General features: G+C 43.7%; 1 protein-coding gene across 2 annotated transcripts in view; it reads left to right on the forward strand.

Annotated features, from left to right (window-relative positions):
• The first annotated feature begins 988 nt into the window (after positions 1-988).
• The window catches only part of Pex23 (tectonin beta-propeller repeat-containing peroxin 23), a 69,268-nt gene continuing 48,516 nt past the window's right edge, over positions 989-21,740 (forward strand). The window contains exons 1-9 of one of the 2 annotated variants that reach the window (XM_084604772.1): positions 989-1,065; positions 9,005-9,308; positions 10,732-10,914; positions 11,860-11,982; positions 13,587-13,709; positions 14,122-14,302; positions 15,033-15,133; positions 18,924-19,043; positions 20,549-20,857. In XM_084604772.1, the coding sequence (XP_084460898.1) occupies positions 9,084-9,308; positions 10,732-10,914; positions 11,860-11,982; positions 13,587-13,709; positions 14,122-14,302; positions 15,033-15,133; positions 18,924-19,043; positions 20,549-20,857 (1,365 nt within the window). In that variant the 5' untranslated portion in view covers positions 989-1,065; positions 9,005-9,083. The other variant, XM_084604773.1, reaches the window with a different exon arrangement.

Raw genomic sequence — 21,740 nt, forward strand, 5'->3', positions numbered from 1 at the left:
CCAACTTATACGTTAATTCAAAACGTGTTTGGCAGCGCTGCAATACGGTAGCGCGGACCGCAGTCTCGTGGTACTATATTTTTTATTCATATTTCGTAGGCTTCTTTTAAATTGTAGGAAAACCGATCACGTAGTAGGTAGGTTAGTAGAAAACACTGAGTCGATTGCATCTTAACAACTTAATGAAGTGCACAATTGGCCCTAAAAGGGAATAATATGATTTTGAATAATTCATTTTAGCTAATTAGCTAATTGTGTGGAATATAAATATACTCGAGCTTTAGATATGACGACAAACAATATATGTTGTTGGTCTCAGCCAGATACGCTTTTTTTTTTTTTTAACCTTTGGTTCAAGTGACGTGAAACCAACGCGCACTGAAACACCCTGTATACATATATTGTTGAGGAAAAATTGATTTTCAATTCGGCTACAAGCAGTGATACCTTTTAAAGACGTGTGCGGTGCAGGAAACTGACTCGACATCCGGGGTAGGTGTCCTGCGAATGCTTGTTGATAATATTGACTACAATGCAATATTGACGAAGCAACTTGTCCAGATGTTGGTCTAGGACTACGCCAAAATTTAGGACATACCATTATTTCATTGCATAAGGACTTTCCGCGTTTCGTCTTCATAGAAATGCTAGCAGAGAATAAATCCATGTCCTCAAGCAGCCAAGCACCACCACGCGACCACGCCACTACTACCGAGCTGCCGCCTGCTGCAACCGTTCGACCGTTCCGTGTCGGCTCCGTGCACTGATCGAAAGCGAAACTGCCTCGGCTGCATTCAAGGAGGTATGCCCGGAGGGCACACTTTTCAAGAATATTCAGTTTGCTGAAACAAACTATTTTATAGTTACATACTTATTATATTATGACATAACAATGACACGCAACAGCTACTTACTTGTTACTTGTCCGAGGTTCGTCTTTAGCCAGCAATCCCATCGCCACTACTATCAATTTATGAGTTTAGTTTTTAGTTTTACTTTAGTGTTTTGGTGCTGGCGAAAGAACAGCTGTCCGTCGCGGCTGAAGCACCAGAGCAACATTCCTGGGTAAGTTTCGCTTTTCCCGGCTGCACGTGCTTTCACGATAACTTCTTGCCCAATTCAGGGCGCTCCTTCAAAGCTGCGACTCTTTCTGAAGCTCATAGCAGGTCTTCGGATCGCGATCTCGTTTCCACAGGTGCGCAGCGTTGCTTCATTTTAATCACGTGCAGTTTTCTTCCAAGGTGAAGTTTACAATGTATCTCTGGCTCCGTTGCGTAGAGCACCGTTCTTTCGCTGGTAGCCAGTTATATCAAGCATGCTTGCAGCATATAGGGGAACGCTGTAGGTGCCGTGATCATTGTCTTGCGTGCTTTCATCGTCGGCTTGCCGCTTTCTCGAGTTGGCAAGCATGGTTCTGCTATATCATTACCCTTAGGTGAGGCAACAGCGTCATAGCTGATGCAGCATCCGTGCGCGTCATGATGATACTGTGCTTACAAGAGCGCTTTCGTAAGATTTAGAGCGGGGCATGTAATGCGGAAATATTTATCGGCCCCTGGATAATAAAACTGTGTTGTCAGGTTCACCGCGGCGCGTACATCCGGCAGTGCCTTTGTCTACAAAGAGTTTTTCATCTTGGTTTTCAGTGTTCTGCATCTTAAGAGGTGGGCGTGTGCTATATTTTATGTATAATTTCAGAAAGATGGATTATCCTTTAACACTTTGTGCGTGTCGTTTCGCACTGATATCTCAAAACTTCGGCCGCTGATCAGTCTTGGCCTCATGAATACAGTGCTACTCGTACGTTTGACGTGGATGTAATTTGGGAACAGAATAACCATGCTTACCTTCGTTCGTGGTCACTCTGTACTGTTAATTTTGAAAACTTACTGCATTTTTCTTAATAATCGGGTGTGCCGGAAGCTGGCTGCTAAAATAATTTATGAGGGCCATCTGTTCTCACTTAATAACATTATTAAATGTGGGAATGTAATAAGTTAGCATACTTCGGTGATTTTCTTGATGTTTATATAGTATATCGTGTCCAGTTCTGTTTATTTAATTACCAGCTCGTTGTCAGCATGCAGGCATGCTTCACTTGGAAGACATTTGTCATGTCCATTTGTTTCTCCAATTGCTTTATACCGTTGTATTGATTTACCTAGTGTGTGGTAGTGGGTTTTGTGTCGTCATCGTTTTATTTGCCATTTTTTACTTTCGTTTTGCAAGACGTAAAGCACTGTAACTACTTTGTGTATATGCTTTTTGTATGAGCTCTGTGTTCTAAGAGAGAACATTAGTCTTTGGGTGCTATGTCATTGCATCAACTTGAAACACATACAGTCATCATTCAGATTTTCACCAAATTATCAAGTGAATTTACTGATGCTGTGGTAGTCAAGCAAGGCAGCTTACGCTGACTAGAAGAATGAGAAGACCATATATCCTAAATGATGGGCTTAACTATAACTCTGTTTCACAGCATACAATATTTGCAGCACTGAAAACCTGGGCCAGTAAGGGTGACGTGCACAATGAGGTTGTGTCGTTACACTGATGGTGATAGGCAGGTGGGAAAGTGGTCGTGTAGTGTGTGCCATCTTAATTGGTCCAGGTTGCCTTTACCTTTCATAGTGCTACAAACAGGTTGTTAAACGGACAGATTACAATATGGAGTGCAGTTAGGTGGGCACCTTAATTTTTACAATGCGTTTGCTATTGTCAGTTGCAGGGCTTTCACCTGTTAATGTCATATGAAATGCTAAAACATACTATATCTTACATGTAAGTTGCCATTCCGAAAAAACAAAAAGAAAGAATTTGCTCTTTCTTTATTAGGTGCATGTCACCTGTGGAGTTTCGTGATAAAAACAAAATTTACACTTTGTGTGTTTTCAGCCTTTACAGTTGATGCTTCGTTGTGCTACTTATAGATTCATGTTTTTTTCACGTGGTCTGTAGTCTTCACTGAGACCCATGACAGCTTGGCAATATCCTGATGGGCTATTTTGGCCATTCAGTTGGCTTAGGGCCAACTTCAGCTGGAAATGTCACGTTGTATTCATGTCATATGCACCTGGTAGGAGTTTCTGAGTGGTCACTGCAGAAATCCAAGGTGAAATGAATTATGCAGTAGTGACCGAACTTTCAGTTCAGTTCAGTCATTCAGTCGTGTCCGACTCTTCGTGACCCTATGGACCACGTCACGCCACGCTTTCCGGTCTCTCACTATCTTCCTAACATCACATAACTTCATCTGCAGTGCCTCGAGGATGCCATCTAACCATCGCGTTCGCTGCCTATCCCTTCTCCGGCGACCCTCAACCTTTCCCAACATCAAATCTTTCTCCAGCGACTCCTCTCTTCTCATCAGATGACCAAAGTAGCTGAGCTTTAACTTTAGAATTTGACCCTCCAATGAGCAGTCAGGGTTTATGGTCGACAATATCGACTGATTTGATCTTCTGGCAGTCCAAGGAACTCTCAAGAGTCTTCGCCAGCACCACAATTCAAACGCGTCAATTCTTCGGCGGTCAGCCTTTTTCACAGTCCAACTCTCGCATCCATACATCACAACTGGAAAGACCGTAGCACGAGTTATACGGATCTTGGTTGGCAGACTAATGTCTCTGCTCCTTACTAGGCGGTCAAGGCTAACCATTGCTCTCTTTCCCAGAAGTAGGCGTCTCCTAATTTCATGGCTGCAGTCTCCTTTACATCTTTACTTTTACTGAACTTTACACCACAAAAATTCATGAATAGGTCAAAGTACTTGTACACCAATAAATATATGTGACGTAATTATTCATCATCATCATCATCATCAGCCTGATTATACCCACTGCAGGGCGAAGGCCTCTCCCATATTTCTCCACTTAACCCGGTTCTGTGCTACCTGCATCCACTTGACCCCTGCGAACTTCTTAATCTCATCCGCCCACCTAACTTTCTGCCGCCCCCTGCTACGCTTTCCTTCCCTTGGAATCCAGTTTGTTACCCTCAGCGACCATCGGTTATCCTCTCTTCGCACTACATGTCCTGCCCATGTCCATTTCTTCTTCTTAATTTCTACTAGAATGTCGGTAACTTGAGTTATTTCTCTCACCCACTCTGCACGCTTCCTATCTCTTAATGTTACCCCTACCATTTTTCGTTCCATAGCCCTCTGGGTTGTCCTCAACTTAAGTAGAACTCTCTTGGTTAGCCTCCACGTTTCAGCCCCATAGGTGAGTACAGGCAAGATGCAACTGTTGTATACTTTCCTCTTGAGCGATACCGGTAAGCTGCTAGTCATAATCTGCGAGTGCTTGCCAAATGCGCTCCATCCCAATTGTATTCTTCTTGTTATTTCCTTTTCGTGGTCCGGATCTGCGGTTACTACCTGTCCTAAGTAGACATATTCGCCTACTACTTCCAGTATTTCGCTACCTAATGTAAACTGCTGTTCCCTCCCGAGGCTGTTGAACATTACCTTAGTCTTCTGAATGTTGATTTTCAAGCCTACCTTTCTACTTTTCCTGTCTAGGTCATCAATCATTATTTGCAGTTCATCCCCCGAGTTGCTTAGCAAGGCAATGTCATCAGCAAATCGCAGATTACTGAGGTATTCTCCATCTACCCTTATCCCTAACTGCTCCCATTCCAAGTCTCTGAATACTTCCTCTAAACAAGCTGTGAATAGTACTGGGGAGATTGTGTCTCCTTGCCTAACACCTTTCTTTATGGGAATTTTGTTACTCTCTTTATGCAGAACTATGGTTGCTGTGCAGCCACTATATATATCTTCCAGCACTTTCACGTACGGCTCGTCTACCCCTTGATTTCGCAATGCCTGCATCACCGCCGAGGTTTCAACTGAGTCAAATGCTTTTTCGTAATCAATGAATGCTATGTATAAGGGCTGGTTATATTCCGAGCATTTTTCTATCACCTGATTGATGGTATGGATATGATCGATTGTAGAGTACCGTTTCCGAAACCCTGCTTGATCCTTTGCTTGATTGCAGTCTAAGGTTGTCCTGATTCTATTAGCGATTACCTTAGTAAATACCTTATACGTAACAGACAGTAAGCTGATTGGTCTGTAATTTTTAAGGTCCTTAGAGTCCCCTTTCTTGTGAATGAGGATAATGTTTGCATTCTTCCATGGTTCCGGTACCGTCGATGACACCAGGCACTGCGTATACAGGGTGGCCAGTTTTTCTAGCACGATATCCCCCCCGTCCTTCAGCAAATCTGTAGTTATTTGATCCTCTCCAGCTGATTTCCCCCTTTTCATAGTTTCTAGTGCTTTCTTGACCTCGTCCTTCGTCACTGGTGGAACGTCTGACTGTTTTTCCCTACCGCCAATCTCATTACGGTCCTGACTACTTTGGCTACTGTAGAGATCTGTATAGAATTCTTCGGCTACTTTGACTATCTTTTCCATATTAGTGATGACATTGCCCGCCTTGTCCTTTATCGCATACATCTGGTTTTTGCCTATGCCCAATTTCTTCTTTACCGCTTTAAGGCTTCCCCCGTTCTTTACAGCATGCTCAATTTTCTCCATGTTATACTTCCTTATATCGGCCACCTTGCGCTTATTGATTAGCTTTGATATCTCGGCCAATTCGATCTGGTCTGTTGGATTGGAAGCTTTCATATTCTGCCGTTTCTTAATCAAATCTTTCGTCTCCTTAGACAGCTTGCCGGTATCCTCTCTAACTATCCTACCGCCTACTTCTACCGCGCACTCAGTAATGATATCTCTGAAATTATTGTTCCTTCCCTCTAGGGTAATGTCGCCATCCTCAGTTAGAGCTGAAAACCTATTCTGTAGCGAGATCCTGAACTCTTCTGCCCTCCCCCTCACCGCTAATTCGTTGATGGGTTTCTTTCTTACTAATCTGTTGCGTTCCTTCTTCAGATTTAGGCTAATTCGGGACCTCACCATCCTGTGGTCACTGCATCGCACTTTCCCGATTGCCTCTACATCTTGCATAATGGCGGGGGTTGAACACATTATGAAGTCGATTTCATTTTCAGTCTCTCCGTTAGGACTTTTCCATGTCCATTTCCGGTTCTTCCGTTTGCTGAAGAAGGTATTCATGATTCGTAAGTTATTGCGCTCTGCAAACTCAACTAGTAACTCTCCCCTGCTATTCCTAGAACCAATGCCATAGTCACCTACTGCCTTGTCTCCTGCCTGTTTTTTCCCTACCTTGGCGTTGAAATCGCCCATTAGTACAGTATACTGCGTCTTTACTTTTCGCATTGCCGATTCTACATCTTCATAGAAGCTTTCAACTGCCTGGTCATCATAACTACATGTAGGTGCATAGGCTTGTACAACCTTCAGTTTATACCGCTTATTAAGCCTAATTACGATGCCTGCAACCCTCTCATTAATACTATAGAATTCATCTATATTGCCCGCTATATACTTATTGACAAGGAAACCTACTCCTAGTTGTCGCCTCTCTTGTAATCCCCGATAACACAGTACATGCCCATCCTTCAGTACAGTATATGCCTCATTCGGCCTCCTAACCTCACTAAGCCCTATGACATCCCATTTCATGCCCTCTAGTTCCTTTAACAGCACTGCTAAGCTAGCTTCACTAGCTAGGGTTCTAGCATTAAACGTTGCCAGGGTCAGTTTCCAATGGCGGCCTGTCCAGCGGAGCCAGGCTTTCTTAGCACCCCCTGCTGCGTCACAGGTCTGACCGCCGCCGTGGTCAGTTGTTCCGCAGCCGCTGGTGACTGAGGGCCGGGGTTGTATGGAGCTTATCATAGGAGGTTGCGGCCAATTACTGCACCAGGGTGGCCAACTCCTGTTCTGGTGAGGGAGTGCGTTGCCGGAGGTGTTCACCGGCATCAGGTCGCACCCCAAACCTGTTTATGCAATTCCATCGACACGCGGATTTTTTTTTTTCATCCGATGGAGAATTGCGCGGCACCGGGATTTGAACCCCGGTCCTCTTGCATGCGAGGCGGATGTTCTACCGCTATGCCACCGCTGCACGTTAATATATTCATAACTTATTGAAATAAATGCAATGATAACATTTCCAATGTCTTGGCAACATATGAAAATAGTGCATGATAGTCACGTTTGCTTTGCTGTCTGGAACCTGAATCATTTAAGTGTGGCTGAAGAAAACATTTACTAGAACAGACTGAGCAATCCAACTGAGCTTCCCATTCACGCAAAACACAAGTTCAAAGTGCTTCATGAAGCTTTCAGCATAGTGTGATTAGCACAAGAAAGGAGCAAGAGCACACCACTCTCAACTGAAATTTTAGTCAAGTGACACTGTTTATAAACGCACAGCTGCTACCATGTTATAGAAGAGAAAAGGAAAAGAACCGGGCCTGCACATTCGAAACTGACCATGTTTAGGTTCCCTGTTTTTCTGATGTATGAACTGCTATTAGTATACGACACACCTCAAGGAAAATTTTACTTGTTATGCTGAGATGCGTATAATATTTTGTTCTTTTTTGACTGTATATCTTGCATCAAGCAGCATGCTTCATGATGCTTCTGAACCAAATATTTTGCTTTAATGCATTGTAAAGGACTGCTTTTGAACTGAATAAGCTTCCTGAAAAGTTTTCATATATGGCTATCCAGGCAGCTTTCTCTGACAAGTTCGCCAGCATGAGGCAAGTTTAAGTGTCCATCATAAATTTTTGTAAGGCATACCTCTGATGCATTCCTTCAAAATTAGAATAAGGTGCTATACGACGGGGATATTCTCTTTCTACTAGCCTAGAAAAAATAGCGTGCTGTACAAAAGTTCACTTAGTCAGTACTGAGCACTAGCAACATTAGCTACAAAGTATGAATGCTCGCAAACGGAATTTCGGCATTTACTGTAAAAAGAGAACATTATAGCCATTGAAAAGCGCCCTGAATTTTATACATGACATGCAATGCAAACTTTGCATATGCACGTCCATCTGCACATCTTACAGGTGGGAGTTCTTCACAAACTTTCATTTTTTCACACCCTTTGTAAATGCAGCGAAAGTGACACTTGTTCACGTATTGCAAGTCATTCACATAAATGCTCTCCAACTGCAAAGCTTTCTTAAAGACTAATCAACTTTTGGCACAGATTTTATGAAAAGACTCCGTGCTACTGACATGAGCAAAGAGTGGGAAGAACTTAATTATTAAATAAATTTAATTCTTTTCCAACCAGGGTGTGCAGCATGATATTTAATAACGGTAATCCTTGTTCTTAGAATTCCACTCTATATATACGCAGTGTAATTCTGAAGAAGAAGAATTTATTTGGAACATGTGAAAAGGTACAGTCTTTGTTAAAAGTGTAGAGCCCAAGGGGTCTGCTTCTGAGCCACATTATGTGGCTTGTAATTCATTTCCATTGTTCTGAATCTCTTGAAGGGAAGAATATTTTTGTCCTACTCTTTCCAATGGAAATGACCCCCTCTAATGCTAAATCAGTGCCACTACACGGCTCAGAAGCAGACTTCTTGGGCTTTTCACTTTTGACAAAGGCTGTACATGAAAATAGGTATACAGACAAGGGTCCCAAAGTCAGATGACTGTCACGGGAGCCTCGATTGAATAATACAAACACGAATAACAAACAAGCAGCACGATAGAAAAGGCATTACACTTATTAAATATCATGCAATGCACCCTAGGTAGAAAGAAATTGAATTAATTTGCTAAAGTGGCATTCCATCGTCTTACAATGGTAAGTGTGGATTAGCAGCACAGCTTACCACACTACTTGAACACTGAAAATAGTGCACAAAACAACATCAAGGAGTAGTGAGTGAGGTCAGACACTTGCATCCTGTCCTTGTCTGTTCTCCTTGCCGCTTGAAGTACTAATATGCTCATTGCTCAAGCATGTCTCGTTATGAGAAGAGTTTAATTGTTTGTGTGCAGAGAAGGCAATCAAATTAAGCTTCTTGACTAACACTGCATCCAACAAACTTGGCTGTGTCATGTTTTTGTCATTCACCTTGTGCTCATTTGCAGGCTTTTTGTAGAACCCTTGCTCCGCTTTTGCCATGGACGAGACCTGACTGACTGAGCGTGTCGCTGCAAGCTGGACACCATGCCGGCATCCAATCTGTGGGCAGTGGACAGCACTGGGAGGGTGCACACACTGTCTACCGTGGGCACTCGGTGGCAAGAGCTGCCCTATTCTGGTGTTGACCTGAAACGGGTGTCAGCGCTCCCCACCTGTGCCTGGGGCATCGGCAGTGGCCACCAGGTGTACATGTACCTGCCCCAGAGTGATGTGCCCATCAGGGTTTCCGAAGTGACTTACGAGAACCAGGTCAGCGAACTGATCATGCTCTGCCACCATGAGAGGAAAACAGAAACATGAAGCCATTGTTGTTGTTGTTATCCTCGTAACAGATGGCATGTACCCATACAGGCAGATCGGCAAGGAATTGGGTGCAGAGAAATTGAGATGCATAATTACATCACCAAAATTAAAATTATTTTTGGAAAAAAGAGAAGGAAACAAAAAGATGAAACACTAAAATAATGAACTGGAGGGTCCCTTAGATGTCTCTTAAGAGGAGAATGGCGAAAGCCTACCCTCCCTCTCCTGCCATTTGTCTCTAGTCGTTTGCCTCTTATCAGTGTTCGTTGCACTGTTACATATAATTATAATTGGTTTACAGGAAAGGCACAGTACCCGTCACACTTTCTCCAGCAAGTGTTGAGTTTGTACGGTACACCATCGCTTCTGTCACGTGGCGTTCCTTGGAGCGCGAAGTGTGGCCTTGCAGATGGCAGGAACGCTAGACACATCTCATGGAAGCTCGCGGAATATGACAGATCTCACGCACAAATCTTGCGCACCGGATTTAGTTCAATGAGCCTAGAAAGGCTTTCGCCTTAAAAGGAAAAATTATAGCACACGCAGGAGATGAGCACTCAGAGACCTGTAGCCAAGTTTTTGAAAAACGTATATTAGCAAGGCAAGCATTTAGATTCCAGTAAGAAGTTTTAATTGGCTGGAAAAACAGACCTGTGGCTGCACCCAAGTATGGTGGCGCCAAATGACAATAAGATTGGGCTGCTCAAACTAAGTCCAAGCTGTTGCAACGGCTTCTGCAAAAACCGTTGCCTCATCATAGTTAAGTGGTGGCGAAAGAGCAAAGAATGTTTTATCGTTCCTGTTCACCGTGGAATACGCAGACAGGATTAAGTGCCAAACGAGACCTGTGCATATAAACCTTTAGGGTGAGATATGGCAGTACAACCTTGCTTGGGAGACCTCAATCTGCAGAGAGGTAGTTCACTTTTCTTCCTCTTCACTTCTTCTCATCTTCTATGTCCCATCTCATTGGTTGAGACTGTATGGTGATGTAAGCTGTGGCTTACAGAGCACATATTTCAGCGCAAGTCCGATCAGCTGCATGGGAAAGAATATGGGAGTCGTAATCACTAATATAGTAGGGCTTGCCACACAAACATAGCTTAGTATAAACCAGAGGAGATATAGGAAGGCTAGCTGTTGGCATTGTTTGGTCAGCCAAACTGTGTGTGTGTTTTTTTGTATTTATGGCCACATTTAGCTTTTTGTGATTGCTGACTTTGAATGTCTGAAGCAGCACACATTGTCACTATCATCATTTTTATTACTATAAAAAAATTAACGGATTCAGCAAACGAAGAATGGAATGCTAAAGTTTATGTATAAGCAGGCTGTTCTTGACTCTTTTCATGATTGCCACGTCACATAGCGCTGGAACCCCAAGGAAGGGTTCTGCTCTCGGTTGCTGCCCACTGACCGGCCTTCGTGGAGCAGCAAAGATGGGCTGGTGGCCCGCTACAAGGATGAAATCCACTTGCCTTCTTCGGGCTGGCAGTGGGAAGGTCGCTGGTACCTTGAGGACAATATGGATGGCCACTTCTTGGGAAACGAGGTATGCAAGGATGCGTGCTGCTTTGTGCATAAGAGATGAGCTCCATCTGTTGGTGGCTTTAGGGTGTTTTTCATGCACAGATGGTGTTATTGGTGGAAGAATAGAAATGGGAAGGAAAGTGAGTTGCGCACAAGAACAATTAAAGTTAATTCACATAAAAAAAACTTTGCATCGTTTCCTCATGGAAATGATGCAAAGGATAAGTCACCGCAAATATAGCAAACATATAAATAAAAGTTTCTCAAAGATTGCTCCAAGTCTTCTTTTTGATGTCTCTGTGGGATTTTTTTTCTCCTTAGTGCTATTGGCTGTACTATTTTCAATAGTACAGTCCTGATTCTACAAATTGCACGAGGTCACACAACACAAAAAAAATTTATAACATTTTAAAGTTACATAGTTCAAAGCTATCAGAATTCCTATGCTGCAGCAGGGTAACGTCAATATGTTTAAAACTAGTGGAATTAATTTACTGCCATATGTTGCTTGTGGGGCATGCCGTGAGACTGGTGACTGTGGTGTTAGCGGTGTGCAAGCAATTATTACTGCCCAATGGTGGGGTCGTGACCCATGTTTTCATGTCATCCACAGCGGCATGGGCGCATTTTTGGAACTCCCAAAGCTCTGCACATCTTAAGCTATGTTTTCCGATCTCAGAATTTTATGAACTCGTGTCGTCCGAAAATTCGTACCAGTGGGAATTATTTCATCGAAATTTTACTGTTGGTGCAAGTTTTCTCCTGACCTAGTGTGCAGTTTCTGAGGGGTGAAGTGCTTGGGGAGGAAAAGGGTTAGTGACTCAATCTCATCAATGAACTAAGATAATGCATTAGCCTTGGCGCTTTTTGGCTTGACCGGTCTTGTGCCACTGAAATCATTAAATCAGTTATCATCATCTCCACCTCGCAAACTGCTGTTCCTTTTTTCTGTTCTACCCCTCTCTAGGGCTGGACCTACTGTGTGGACTTTCCCTTCACATATACGCCGGAGAAGCGGTGGAACTCGATGGTGCGGCGGCGAAAATGGGTTCGATATCGTCGCTACGTTGCCACAGACCGCTGGGCAGAAGTGAGTTCTCCCCTCCCCAAGTTCTTGATCTTGATCCTTGTGAAGGTTGTTCTCATACTGTTCAAGGAGCTGAAGCAGCGGAATCGGTCGTAGTACAGAGAAACCCTCAGTTGTACAAATTTTGGCGTTACGAATATTTCAAAATAGCAAACCTTTAGAAAAAAGCTTTCGCGGCATTTTTATGCATTTTAATGCCAAAATATTTGAGGTATACAAATTTAGAAATAGTGAATATTTCAGTTAAATGAATTCAGTCAGTGAACACACTCAGGCTAATTTTTGAAATAATTTCGATGCATTCTTGCACTCTTTAGCATTAACACTTACTTTGCCATCAAGGCAAATCAGAAACTAGGGACATGAAACCGAACCACATGGTGTGTCTCGCTTTCATTTTTTCATCAATTTCTTGCAGCATCTTAGTTTTGGTAACAACAGCTGGGTAGCAGTCGGTGCGCCTAAGTTCGTAACGAGCGCGACGAAAAGGAAGCAGTTGTCGCTATCAGACAGAGTCAAAATCCTTCAGCATCTGCGAAAAAAAAAAGAAATGGTTTATGGCAAGTGGACGTTGTCCTTGGCGTGTGCCATGCAGTACAGTGCAAAATAAGACATACTCGCTATGCCCTGAAAAGTTCTTTTGCATATAAGATGCATAAACAGAAAGAATGTCACAAGTGCCTGCTTGAACTATTAGTTATGGGATGCTCACAGAGTACATTTATTGTGTGTATCAGGTGACATGATGAGGCTTTAGTCATTGGCGCTTAGTGTTACCTATGCCAGGAGCATTCTTTCAAACTTAGAGAGGCCTACAGAAGTAGGAAGGACATGATTTAGGTTTCACTGGCAGTCTTCATAGATGTTAAACTAGAAGAAAAACAGTCACAAGCAACATTTTTTTCTGCGGCCCTTGTTGTTCTGTATCATCTTTTTATCAAATTCTGCATTTTCACATGAGTTTTGCTCACAGATTCAGTGCGTAGTAACTTGAAAAGTGCTCTCGGAAATTGCATAGCTTGCTCTCAGAGAAAAGGTAATCAGCAAAAGTGAACTCACATTAAGGTCAAATGCGCTGTGCTTATTGTTGTGCAGTTGTAGAATCTTGCTTCACTCGTCCCAATGCAGTCAGTAGGGGTTCAAGACTGCCGGCTTGTTACCCAGGATATCTTAGACTGTCACTGAGTTCTTTGTGAATATGCCGCCATTTGTTTGGCTCTTAAAAATTGAGTCTTAAAATGAAACGTCTTCTTTTTCTAACCTTGATTTTCACTCGTGATGTCGCTGATGAAAAGCAAAGGAAAAGATGAATCATCAGTCCCAAGTGAACGGTGGTCTAGCCCACCCTCACCGCGCTGCGTGGAAAATATATGCTGACGCCACTGTAGCTTTATTTTGGGTAATGATGCCTGCATTTAATAATTCAGCTTTTCGTATAGCTTATTACGAACCTAATTTTTTCAGTTAAGGTAGCCTCTTTTGCACAGATTGTGGTTATCATTCAATAGAGGCAAGCTTAAGTCTGTCCTCAGTTCTCTTTTGACACCAGCTGAAAATAAAATCACCGCCTCTAGGAGATTTTGCTGTGCTTGTTTTTGTTCCTCCAGATAGAAAGCATTCACTCGGACCCAGTCCTTGAGCCTGTGGTTGACGTCTCCATTGGAGGAATTGAGATTCCTGGTGGAAATTGTGAGCACATCGCTGTCTGGGTCGTCACTGTTCTCGGCAGGGTGAGTGCTGATTTCGTTTTCGACGCCTCGACTCACTTGCTGAATTTCTGACTCCAACTTGATTGCTCTTGCTCTTTGTGGTGGTAAGATGACATTTATCTTCTCTCTGAGGGATATTCTCATGCGTATGACCTGAGTGTACAATAAGGCAGCCAAATGCTGTCCATTTCATTGCCAGTGATCTCTGTCGTGCATGAATCATGACCACGGTTTTCCTGCAAAGATTTTACACTTACAACTGTACATCAGTGTGCACAAAACAAAGCGCTACCTCAGGTAGCAGCTGAATATTCACGCCAATTGAAAGGTCGTCCACCATCACTTAGAAGCCTGTCGTGTAGCACTCCTTTTATTGAGTCTTTGTGGTACCATTAAATAAGTGAGCACTCACTGCTGCGGTTGTGTGTCCCAGGTGCTCTTCCGTGAGGGCGTCACGAGACTCTGTCCCGAGGGCACGTCTTGGACTCCCGTTCCAGTCCCCGAGAACTCTGAGGTCAGCCAGGTGTCGGTCGGTCGGACCGGCCTGACCTGGGCAGTGGCCTGGAATGGCAATGCACTCGTTCGGCTCGGTGTGTCGCGCAGCAACTACATTGGTGAGTGCTGCTTTGGTGTTTCAGCTTTCTTATCAGTCGGTTTTCACTGCCTTTTTTCTTGTCTCTGGATTGAGGACTGCGACCGTGTGAATGTGCTCATTAGGTCCACTAATGCATGCTTAATTCGAACTCATTCGAATAAGAGTCGGTCTCACGTTCCCAAGAAAAGGAAACTGTTCTCTTTAAAAATGGGCAGTTTATAAGTTGGAAAAGACCAGTAGCACGAAATATCACCATCTCCATCTGTTATGACAAGGAAACTGGGATGACTTCTGATTTATACTGAAACCTTGTTCATAATGAGGGAGCATTATTGCATCTTCAACTTTGTTACTGCTGAGCTATGTTTAACACTGTTTGCTCTTGTCGGGACATGTGGGGAGAATTTTTAAGGCAAAAGCCTTCCTAGGCCCATGGTGAAAATCTCGCATTTGTGAGATTTGTTCACGAGATCCCATGAGATGTGTCCGAGAGATGTCACAATATGTTCTGACGTCAATATAATTTCCCGTTTTGGGTATTTAGGCCTTCTTTCTCGCATGTCGAGGAAAGGAGTCCCGAGATGCCAATGTTGCTGATGACGAAACCAAAGAAAAGAAAGTAACAAACAAAATTATAACATGTACACAAACACAAAAGATAGAGGATGAAGAGATGAAGGAGGGAAGGCTTTCGCCATTTAGCTCTTAAGCGAAGCTAAGTGATTTAGTCGCGCATGTTTCTATTGCAGGGACTGAATGGACGGAAGTAAGGGCTCCTGACTCTGATGAGAAATTGCTGCAAGTCGCTGTTGGACAGCACATGGTGTGGGCCGTCGGAAGAAACGGAACGGTCAGTTGCTAGCAGTTCCTTGAACACTCAGTTTGAAGTCTGTTTGTTGTGTCTTTTGCTTTTCTCATAGATTATTTTTTACACATATTAATCTTCATTTACCATCTCAATACAAGCATCCATAGTTTTACATTGTATTTTGTCATGAAAATTATGGATGTTTATACGTCACATAGGGCCAGGGGAAAGGCTTGTTCATATGTGATAAGTCACCTCCTGCTATGGCTGCGTTTCGATGGAGGCGAAGTACAAAACTGCTCATTTGCTCTGCTGCCTCAGTGTGTGACTCTAGGTGGTCTAAGTTAAGGGGAAGCTGAAGTGGTTTCTTCACATTCGGACGGGATGCACCGATTTGAATATACCAAGTTTGTAGGTGAAGTGTGGGAACTGCTTTCACGCTAGTGTTTAAGATGATGACAGAGTACCGTATTTACTCGCATAATGATCGCACTTTTTTTTTTAAATACTGACGCAAATTTCGGGGTGCGATCATTACGCGGGGTAAATTTTCTACAAAAAATTTTTGAGCACCGAAAACGCAAACAAGTTGCAGGTCAGACGTCTTAGAACATATATCTCGATTACAACCAAAAATAAAAGCTGAGTAAGGCTTACCTTCACAATAAACACGCACATTAAGCATCACATGGAGTGCACAATGCCCATTTATTTTTTTTCGTCAGTACTCTAATCAAAGTCTGAATCCTCGCCATCCTCGCTTTCACTGCTGCACGACTCATCGGAAATGGCAGTGTCGTCGCTGGGAGCATCTTCTGCAGTCATCTACCCTTTCATCTCTGCACGTATATGGATGCCACGGGGAAAGTTTCCCTTCGGAATAGTCTTCCGTTTGAAGATCACGTATGGTGGCAGCTTCCGCCCGTCGGCCGTCACAGCAAGCATGACTGTGCATCGCTGTTTTTCTGCGCCAGACGTCTTCACGAGGACGCTCCGAGCACCCTTCTCGTTCACAGTTGTATTCCGGGGCATGTCGAACGTCAGTGGAGTTTGATCGGCGTTTCCAATTTGCGGCATGAGGTAACCGCATTTTTCGCAAAGCCTAGTGACGAAGTGATGGAAGTCTGTCACTTTGCTTTCATACGCGGCTGGGAGCCGCTGGCACAACGACGTCTGCCGCCTCAGGGAAAGTCCATTCTGTCGCATAAAGCGAGTCGTCCAACCGGAGCTAGCGCGGAAATCCTTTGCGGCGATTCCCAGCTTCCTGGCAGTTGTGCGCGCCTGCGTCTGTATCATTTCTAATGACACTGCACAACCATCCTTGCGCAGGTCCCTCACGTATTCTAGGACCGCCTCCTCAACACGAGGGAACTTGCCCGTTTTGGGTCCACGGAAAGCCCGCCGTGTCTTGTTCGTAGCCATCAGCTTCTCACGCTGCTTCTTCCAATAGCGTATCCTCATTTCGTCCACGCCGAAATGCCTACCAGCAGCGCGGTTGCCATGCTCCAGTGCATAGTCGACAGCCTTGAGCTTGAACGCGGCGGTGTAACTGGCATACCGCCCCATAGTGAAATGGCATAAACTCGCACAAAAACACAATGCACGCTACGACGCTGCCGAATTGCAAAATGGCAAACGCCGCAAAGCATGGAATCATGGGAACTCCAATGTTACTAGACTAGGTTGGGAACTCGTCGGAATGCATTCGCTGCGGGATGACTGCAGATCAACCACCAGGCGGCTCCATGTTCGGGGTGCGATCATTACGCGGGGAATTTAAAAAATGGAATTTTGACCTCAAAATTCAGGGGTGCGATCATTATGCGAGTGCGATCATTATGCGAGTAAATACGGTAAAAGGTGTCTCCTCTCCAATGCGCCAGAACAGTGCAGAGAAACCTGCAGTGACATCATAGTTGCTGAAGTCTGAGCTTTCCACTCGTTTCACCCACATGCTGTCGTGCGTCGTGTAATGTTGCCAAACAACTCTTAATGAGGTGTATATTCTGTAGCATTGATTTTCTCCTTTCAAGCAACCGTTTCTTCGCTTGAAATGTAGCACCGCTATACACGACGTCATCGTTGCGGCCTCAGATCAGGATGGGTGCATTGTGAAGAAATCTGAACAACTATGTGACTTTATTCGACGATTACATCAGCAATTCTAATGCTAGCACAAAGACTTTGCATTCTCGACCTGCAAGTTTCAAACATTTCACCGCTTTAAGTTTGTCAAATTATAAAACCTCTTCAACTCTCCTTTAATATAGAGCCCTGCTCTGTGTCATTTCTCATAGCCCAAATGTCATACTTAGTGGGGAAAATTAAGATATGAGCTATATCACTGGTATATGGTAGCGTGATATCTTCCTTTCAAGCACAAACTGTGGGCAAGTGGCGGGGGGGGGGGGACAATTTCACACAATTCCAGATTTTTGCCACAATTCCACAATTTTGTTACACATTATTGTTGCAATTCCAGAATTTTGCAAGGAGCATGCCAGGATTGCACACACAAAAAAAATTCCAACACTCTTTGAAGATTGATTACAGAATTTATGTCAGCTTCTCATACTGTATCCACAGTGGGACTCAGCACTGTTTGAAAGGTCTCAGCTATTCTTTTGACTCATTTATGGTTTAATAAGTTATTGCTTCTAGGCATCCTAAAGCATTTGCATTTGCAAAACAACCAACAGAAAATTGGTGCTCAATTGAGCCGCACCAGAGTGACCATAAAATATGGTAGCCAACCATTTTGACAGAGCAGGTTGCCACATTCATTTGGCATGCCTTACCCAGTGTCTTTGTGCGCAAGATTCCTGAGCTCATTTTTTTTTTGCGCTCACATTTGTGGGAATTGCACCGTGTGTAGGGGGACAAGTCATGTCCATATACATGAACACGGTGCCTGAAAGAGATATGCTGATTTTCTGTGCTTTGCCTCTGGTTTTAGGACAAACCACCTGACTTAAGCAAATTGCGCTAAGTATTCTAAAGTGGATTTGTTGGAACCTTTGGTTTCTTCAAGAACTTTTACTTGGGGACAGCTTTCTGGGGCTATGCAGCCAAGGATACTTGGGCAGAGCTTTCCTTAAAGTTTTACCACATCAAGTAATTATTGCTTATCTGGCCTCAGTTCCAGTTTGGGTTTCAGGTCTTCATTAGAAATAAATTAATAGTTTTTGAGCTTAATGTCAGTGAAGGCCTGTGTGAACGTAAATGCGTGACCATACTTATATGTTGTCTAAACACTGTCGCATTGCAAAAGCATACAGGAACAGTGTAGAATTTAACAGGTGCTGCAGCCATTGGCAAGTGCGCAATGTACTCATGCTGTGCTGGCTGTTTATGTAGTTTAATCTTGGTCTAACGATAATAATAATAAATACGTAATGGTGTCATAGTCCAGAGCAAGATCTGTGAAATTTCTGGAGGGACTATATTCGGCTGTGAAGCAAACTGGCGTGCTGAAATTTTGTAGCTCTTGCTTAGAAAGTTATCCTCCAGCATAAATTCATGTGCAGCTTGGCTGTCCCCATCTTTGCCTTCACCCTGTTTATTTTGAGACCGACCATACTGTAACTGGCTAATTGCTCATAGCAGGCTGCATTGCTGTACAGCCAGGCATTAATACTATATTCAGTTTGGCCATTGTTTTTAGGGAGCTGTATGCTTGCATGCTCATTTCTTGTCACCTTTTTAAATCCATAAAGGTTTCCCGAGGCTCCCGAACGTTCATGCAGGTGTTGTATTGGTTGTCTTTGCGAATTGCGTATGCAGTGGACCTGTTTGTTTACGAATGCAACTGCTTTTGACAACACCCACACAGGTTTGGTTTCGGAAAGGCATACGCAGTGAAGACCTTGGTTGTCGGGCATCCGTCACCGGGTCAGGGTGGGTGCGGATGATTGGAACAATGGCCATGATCAGCGTTGGCCCCAATGACCAGGTGGGTGATCATCTCTCCTTGGTTTTTATTTTGGTGGTGGTTGTTGCTTCGTTGCTGCACTTGCCATCCTAGTGTGGTGCAATTAAGGTTGCCAGACAAAAGGAAATTTGTACAGTTTAATAGGTGGATTTTGGTGGTGTAATATAACTAGCAGGCCACTGTCATGCTTACTTCGGCAGCAGGAATAAAAGTGTACGTGACTACAAAATTGAGCCTATTATAATTATTTAGATCTTAAGTTTTTTTTAATACACTGGCCTTTCAGACAGGTTGTAGAAGATTCAATTCATTTTATAACTGTAGACCAGTATGGTTGTAAAGTTGGCATCGCTTTTACCAGTGTTGAAAGCACAATCGGAAAAAGAAGAAAATTCAAATTCTTTGTGCAAAATTATTGATAATGGTTGCGTCAAAGTTTCCAGTGCAGAGCTGTTTTGTGGTTGGCATTGAAAGGTCATTGCAGTTCACTTGCAGTTCGTTTTGGTGCCTGTTTAGCTGCAGAGAGGAACAGCCTGCCTTCTGTTCAGGAAACTATTTTATGTGAAGTAATTTATTTTGGCCTGTGGCTTTATGCTAAGACTTGAACCCAAAGTGGTCTCCGTACTCATTGAGCAGACCAGGAAGCTGGCAGTTGGAAGTGCAAGGCATATTGATCAATTATTTGATGCAGTGGTCAGCTAAGAGGAAGAGTTGGAATGGGAATAATGGAAAGCATATGGGCTGCATTTTTCTATTGCCTTTTGTGTCTTTATGTATGTATACATAATATATTTCACACATTTCAATATATATTTTGCTCTCTGGCATGACAGTTCAGCTGTAACACGTGTATGACTATTTTGTGGTGTCCGCAATTCGCTCTTGATATGCAGTACAGTTTTTACCATGAAAAATTTGTGTACTGGCATCTGATGCTGCCATTAGGTTGAAACTTGTATTTTGGCCGATTGATTGTCAAACAACCTGTGGTATTCAGACTGTCTGCTCAGCGTTGCTAAGATGACAAGTAAATATAGCGGAGAAGTAAAGCATCCAGGCTGCCTAAGTGGCGCCACTAGTCTGCTGAGCTCCGGCCACTGGTTGTGGATGGATTTTGACTTGGTGTTTTTTAACTGCTGGGATAAAGAACTCATGATTTGTCATGCTCTGTTTCACCCAAAACTTTTCTTATTGCTTTTAACGCCGTTGGTCATGGCTGCGAAGGACAGGTGGCGAAGCTTTGACAATGCTACTTAAACATAATATATCAAGAGACACCATAAGAAATTTTGGTTACTTCAACCCCCATTTGTTAGTTTGGGCTGTATAAAATAAATTGCCCTGCTCAGTGCTTAAGATAGAATCCTTTTATGTCTCTGCCATGAAGCGGCCTTTAGTGTGGAATCCTGAGAGTTCATATCACTTTTTTCCGCCACTTTCAATTCCTGGGCATTGCAGGGTTAGCAGGCATCACTGTAGGAACTTTGCTGGGGCGTGTGCAAGTGACGAAGTGTGAAATGTTGCAGGTGTGGGGCATCACTCGTGATGACCGGCAGCTCTGCCTTCGCACGGGCGTCACGCTTGAGGAGACCAGCGGCCGGGAGTGGAAGGAGATTGTGGCCCCCTTTTGGAATGCGCCGAGTAGGACAGCCAGCGTCAGCTCACTTACCTCCCTGGGCAGTCTCCAACCGGGAACACCTCTACATGCCACGGCGGCAGCCGCAGAGCGCGGCGATGATCCGGTGCCCTTGACGGCAGAGAAGAGAAAGACATCCCATCACAACTCCCATTACGGGTCTCCGTCTGGTGACGTTGCCGGGGCAGCAACAAAGCAGGCAAGTCATGTGCATAATATGCGACAGTAACAGTTCAGCTGCCAGGTTGTGTCAACATGCAAACGAGTTTGCACAATCTGCAATGTAGTTTTGAAGGAGCACTCTGCCCATGTATTGGGAAGAAACGGGAATCACTTAACATGCTCGATGTCATTGTCATTTTCTTTTGGCAAGAGTTTATGATAGGCAGTAAACAGTAGGAAGTAGCGATAAGTGAGAATGCTGCACACGACTGAAGACAGTGCCCACTAAATCAGATGCGTAGGCAAAAGGGTAGTGCTTAAATCTTGCTGACACTTAAACCGTTTCACGTACGTGAAGAACAATAAATAAAAAAACAAAAAACTAATTTGTTAACTGAAGGATTCTGCAATGAATACTAATAGCATATTGTAATTCATGCTGATGAGAACAAATGTATGGTGTGCTTACTATTTTTCTGTGTATGCTGTAGAGCAATAGTAGCAGTTAAGGATGATGACGAAATTATTGAAGTGAACTTTTGAGCAATAACACCGATGTTTGGGCCAGTTGGTAATGATACATATTAAAACCCACTGTCCTGTCCCTTATGTGTTGCGCTAAAAAGAATTTTGCCTTGAAAACATGAACCAACTAGTCCAGGAACGAATGTTGCTAATCAGGCTGAATTGTGTGTCAGCTTGTTCCCCTCTACACCCCTGTGGCCAGGTATCCACACAAACTGTTTAACGTCAGCATGGGCTTGTCTGGCTTGGAGGATCAGTGTTGCAAGTGACGCAGTCCTACTTTTTATGAAATTCCGATATGCTGTTTCTGAGTCTGTGAGCATGTATTGTGAGGCGGAATGTGCAGCGGTGAGAGCTGTAGCCACCTCTTCTGTTGCTGTTGTGTCATGGTTGAC

Source organism: Amblyomma maculatum, chromosome 5 (genome assembly GCF_055883805.1).
Source record: "Amblyomma maculatum isolate TAMU_Amacu chromosome 5, ASM5588380v1, whole genome shotgun sequence".
In the NCBI taxonomy this organism is placed as follows: domain Eukaryota; kingdom Metazoa; phylum Arthropoda; class Arachnida; order Ixodida; family Ixodidae; genus Amblyomma; species Amblyomma maculatum.